This window comes from Castanea sativa, chromosome 3 (assembly GCF_040712315.1).
Source record: "Castanea sativa cultivar Marrone di Chiusa Pesio chromosome 3, ASM4071231v1".
Taxonomy (NCBI): domain Eukaryota; kingdom Viridiplantae; phylum Streptophyta; class Magnoliopsida; order Fagales; family Fagaceae; genus Castanea; species Castanea sativa.
This window is the reverse complement of record NC_134015.1, coordinates 10,196,851-10,202,116: the sequence shown is the minus strand read 5'-3', so window position 1 is coordinate 10,202,116 and position 5,266 is coordinate 10,196,851. Positions and strand designations below refer to the sequence as shown.

General features: G+C 34.0%; 1 protein-coding gene across 1 annotated transcript; it reads right to left on the bottom strand.

Moving 5' to 3' along the window:
• Positions 1-2,254: 2,254 nt before the first annotated feature.
• On the bottom strand, positions 2,255-4,309 carry LOC142628482 (uncharacterized). The gene has a single exon (XM_075802571.1). It carries the CDS (start codon positions 4,307-4,309, stop codon positions 2,255-2,257), a length of 2,055 nt encoding a protein of 684 aa, XP_075658686.1.
• Positions 4,310-5,266: the final 957 nt, after the last annotated feature.

Genomic DNA, 5,266 nt, shown 5'->3' with positions numbered 1-5,266 from the left:
ATTCCTTATAATTTCATCATAAGTATGATTATGCCATTGTTCAAGAATATCTTCTCAAACACAAAATAAAAAGGAAAAGAGATGAACAAGAAAGTGGGCAAGGTATTTATGCTTGTCGACTTAGATTGATAAACTTTCTTTTTGTCTTTTCTCTAATATTTTATTTATTCATTTATTCATTTATTTTGATATCTAGACTTAATGATAACATTTCTTTCCTTGATGTGTGTTAAGGTCCAAAATATGCAACAATAAGGTCCAGTCCACAGATAAAGGAGGACGTGGACCTTGGAGAAGGGAGGCCTAGTTCAATTGGATGTCATGGGGGGAAAGTATTTTTTCCTTTAAAGTTTGGGGTGAAGTGTAATTTCACTAAACCTGAAGGGAAGAGTGTGTAATTACCCCTAATATATTTTTTCCTTGACATGGTTATGCTACCCAAATTATGGGAATGAATTGGATAAATGTGTGATGGGCAGGCTTGTGTTTAATCTCACGTTAAATGTTTATATACGAAGTTGAAGTAGGCTATATATGTGATTATGAGGATTCTAATTGTGACTAGACTAGTCTTTTAGGGATATAGTGCACATGTGGCTAGCACTTGCTCGAGTCGTGACAACTACTACAAAAATAACCATATATCGTCATTTGGCTTAGGAGAACTACAAGAATGTTAAGAATTTAAGTGGAGAGATTGTGATATCTCAAATTACATGGATTGATTGAATGAGTGTTGTGTAAATGTGTGTCGAGTCTCACAATAGATATTTACTAGGTCGTATTAAGTTATATAAATTGTGCATAACCCTAATTGTAACATGATTAGTCATTTTGAGGAATCCACAAATGTGACTAGAATTTTCTCGGGTCATAATGGTGCCGTACTAACATTTAGTTTTCAGATATTTTATCCATCTCTCTAGGTTATACACATTAGAGATTTCATCTTTTAGGGTTCATTTGATACAACAAATTGAGAATTAGCTCTTTAAAAAAAACTGGTTTAATAATCAATGAATTAAAAAGACACTAATTGAAAATTAGGTTGAGCACTTAGTAATATTAGTTGATAATGATAACTAATATTTGCCCTGGTTTACACTCATTTGAAATTCTATCTTTTAAAGTGCCACTTATATTTCACTCTTCTTTTTTAGGAATTCGACTAATAAGTTATTTTGAAACTATTTCTCACTTTAAATAAATTAAGCAACGATTCACACAAAGCCCTATACTTGCATTCGAATGTCATTAAGAGGGTTTTTTTTTTTCCATCCCTTTTCTTTTAGCTTTCTAGTTTGTTTGTTTATGCATAGTCTGTTAAAGAGTTTCATTTTTTTTTCAAGGTACAAACAATTATACTTTATCTAATTTTTAGTTAATAAGCAATCAACAAACCCAAACACCCACTAAAGATAATTGTACTTGTTAAGTAACTAGATTCTCTCTCTCTCTCTCTCTCTCTCTCTCTCTCTCTCTCTCTCCTTTTTGAATAATTTGATGGTTACAATAAGGGGTAGAAGGAATTTGAGCAGTAGACTTTTTTTATTGGAGAAACCAGAAAGTGCCAGTTGAGTTACAAGACTCTTTTTTGATGTTATAAATGAAGTGAAAATTTAAATTTCTTAAAATTTAGAAAATAATATTTTAAATAATGAGTCACTTTATTTTGATGATAGAGTTTAATATTCTAAAGTAGACTATCTTATTATTTACTAAGATTGTATCTAGTTTTTGAAAAAAAAAAAAAAACTGATAGTCATTTAGGGCAACCTCAACTTTTAGTGTTATATAACAGAAGCTCGAGTGTCACCATTGGTTGTGAAGCTATCATGACTTGAGAAAGATCTCAAAATAAAGAATAAGAACAATGAAAACTTGAAAAATAGACAATCACACACAAAAAAGAATACCATAGATTTAAGTAGTTCAACAATAGCCTACATCCATGAGTACCACATGATGTGGGCCAAAAATATACAAGAGTATTGCTCAAGACAATTTTTTTCATAATGATTGACTTGTCTTGATGTCATTGTAGTAACATCTCCTTCGCCTTTATCTACCAATGACACCACTTTTATTATGCACTCGTCATAACAAGTTATGTCATTAATTTGTGAAAATCTTATGGAAAATATTGCTTCTAAGACATATTGAACACACAATAATATTTGTTGGTAATGTGAGTTCCCTAGTGATTAAAGAACAATAATCAATCCACACTACTGGTACTGGTCGCAACTGCATTTTATGTTTTCAGATTTTGCCAAACTCCATTCTCGTCGCAAGGGCAGAGTGTGATCCCCGGGCATTTAACTCTCTCCAAGTAAGCCAAATCTGGGAATAATTCTTTTAGTTCTCTCCAATTCGTCTTCATTCCACTCAAGTACTTCAAACGTAAAGCCTTCACTTTCCACTTGACTTTCTCCAAAGTTGTGAAGTTGCCTCCTCTTATGTAGAGTTTCTCTAGCTTTGGCAAATCACCAGGTCTCAGCCACGTCGGTGTAGAATAGGGGAAACACTGAAGATCCAGTTTCTCCAACTTATCCAGTTTCAATACTGATAATGCTGTTGCTTTTCCATGCTTTGATGATTCGCGTCCTTTTTCTGGGTATTCTGCAGTTTTTGGCTGTACACTCCAAGCTATCGTTAGCTTTTGAAGTGCTTCAAGCTCTAGAAAAGCGTCTAGATCTTCTGGTGTAGGGAAGTCCTTTCTAGTTGCAATGATGGTCAGTTTCTTCAGCTTCTTCAATCCCTTCAAGTCTTCCAAAGTACCCAAGATTTTACTTTGTGGATCACCAATGACAAACCCCTTAAGGACTTGGAGTTGTGAGAGTGAGGATAGCTTCTTAGGCATGTTACCTATAACATAACAGTGGGAAATATCCAAGTACCTCAGCTTCTTGAGCTTGCTTATCTCCTCTGGAAGTTCCTCCAGATTGTTACAATCCTTGAGATCTAAGACCACCAATTTTTTTAGCATGCCTATGGAACTTGGAAGCTTATTAATTCTAGAGATCCCTTGAAGGCTAAGGAACTTTAATTCTTCCATGGTAGTCAATTCTTTTAAGAATTCAGTGCTCTTCGCCTCAATGTGATAACCAGCAGATTTCTGCCATCTTCCAAGATAAAGAACTTCGACTTTTTTCATCTTCGATAACCAGTCCACATCTTTCGCTAAACTATTCAGCTTGACATCAGGGGAAGGGTCATTAAGATTGAACAAGGTAACAAGCTTTTCTTGTGTACGACTTTTCTCTGAGGGTTTTTTGTTGCCTTTTACCAAAAATGCTGTAGCCTGTGCGCAATTCTCTATTACGTTCCCATCAGAATCAAATTCAAACATCTTTTTTTCCTGATAAATTCTAATCACAGCAGAACGCACAAGAGGATCCATTTTGTAGCTTCTAACTTCATATTTTTGCTTTTTCGTAGCAGGCTCGATTAAGCCCTTATCTTTAAATTCACCAAGAATTTTGTCGACAATTTGCTCAGGCGTTGAATCTGATTCACTTAAAATGCCCTGTCCGAGCCCCAAATAAGTCAAAAGCGTCCTCTTCACCACTGCATGTTCGGTGAGCACAGCAAAGCATGACAAAAATTTATTCTTATTTTCATCAAGGCCATCAAAAATTTCTTCAATTTCTTTATAAAATGAGCTAACTTTGAATTCTTCACTCTTGTGTAGCTTAGGCAACACCTGGACTGAACCGCCCACATTAGAACCGCTGCTTGCCTGTGATTGAGCCCTTGAACTTGTCCTGGACATTTTGCGGAGTGATGGAATCTGGTACTTTAACTTCATAAGTTCCCTGTTGATTTCGCTGAATGATGGAGCATTAGCATTACCAGTTGTTTTCTTTTCTTCAGGCTTAAGTGAGTCGTCAAGGTCGCTTAGACAAGTTTTTAGTTGTTTAGCAAGCTCGCATTCTCCAAACTTATTAAGTTGAATGAAGGAATCTTTAATTTGATCGAGATTGTTCTGTATCTTCTTAAGTAGTTCAGAGTCAATCTTGCTATCTTCTTTTCCTCCCTCGCTACTGCCCTTTCCCTCCGATTTGATCTCCACCAGTGGACTGCTATTGCCACTGGTGGCGGCGGTTGTAGTTTCAAGAGAGGGCTTTGATTTGAAGATGGGGTGATGTTCAAGAGAGGGCTTTGATTCGAAGATGGGGTGATGTTCAAGAGAAGGCTTTGATTTGAGGATGGGGTGATGTTCAATCAAATTGTCTATGGTTTGAACAATTTTTGTAAAGGACAAGGTTTCGCCAGGATTTGTTTGTTTATTGTCAGAGGAAGACATGGTTGGACTGATGGAGATGAATGTTTTGTAAATTGCAAGGGTGAGAAGGAAAAGTGTGGCCAAGCAAAATGTTTTGCAAATTGCAAGGGTGAGAAGGAAAAGTGTGGCCAAGCAACTTGTTTTGTATGACTATTTAACACATATTGAGCTGAGTCCTTATGCAAGATTATATAATAAATAGAGTTTCAGTAAAAAGTGTTTCATTTAAACTGTTGTCTTTGGATAATTGAAAGAATTCACTTAAGGAAATATACTATGAGAAAGGGGTTAAAAAAATTTGAAACAAAGATAAAAAAAACTTCAAATTTTTATGAATTTTCTCCATAAAAAATTTATAGAACTGAAATGATACGGTTTTTGAAAGATATAGATGATAAAAAATTACTGTATACCTCATTTGTAAAAAGGCTATAACACAAAACTATTTAAAGAAAAAGATCTACAAAATTAGGTAGATCTATAATTTAGACTGTTAAAGTAAAAGAAAAGAAAAAAAAAACTTGACAGTTTTAAAAAATTAGTGCATATTTCATATTTGTTTTTGATAGATACATGAGAAAATGAAACCCATGATTTCTTCTCAATGATTATTGTTATTAATAGTTCTGGAGACAAATTAATTAACTTCAGGTGAGATTCAATCTTGGATCCCTTTTTCAACAATGAAAGACTTTATCGGTTAAACAAATTAGAATTCACAAAACTAATTCAGATTGAAGACCAGATGATATGCTTAATTAAATGATGTAATTAATGATAGAACCCAAATCTAGTCAATCCAAGTTTAATTATGGTTTTATTAGAGATAGTTATGTCATAGGTTTTTTTTTTTTTTTTTTTCATTTATAAAGAAGAGAAGAAAGGAATTAGAGAAGAATATTTTAATGATATTGGATGCACGTATAATAACAAGTGAGAGGACATAAAAATTCATAATAAGGAGATATTACAATTTCT

Excerpts from the sequence above, each read along its gene's own strand:
- LOC142628482 (XM_075802571.1), bottom strand. The coding sequence starts at position 4,309 with ATGTCTTCCTCTGACAATAAACAAACAAATCCTGGCGAAACCTTGTCC.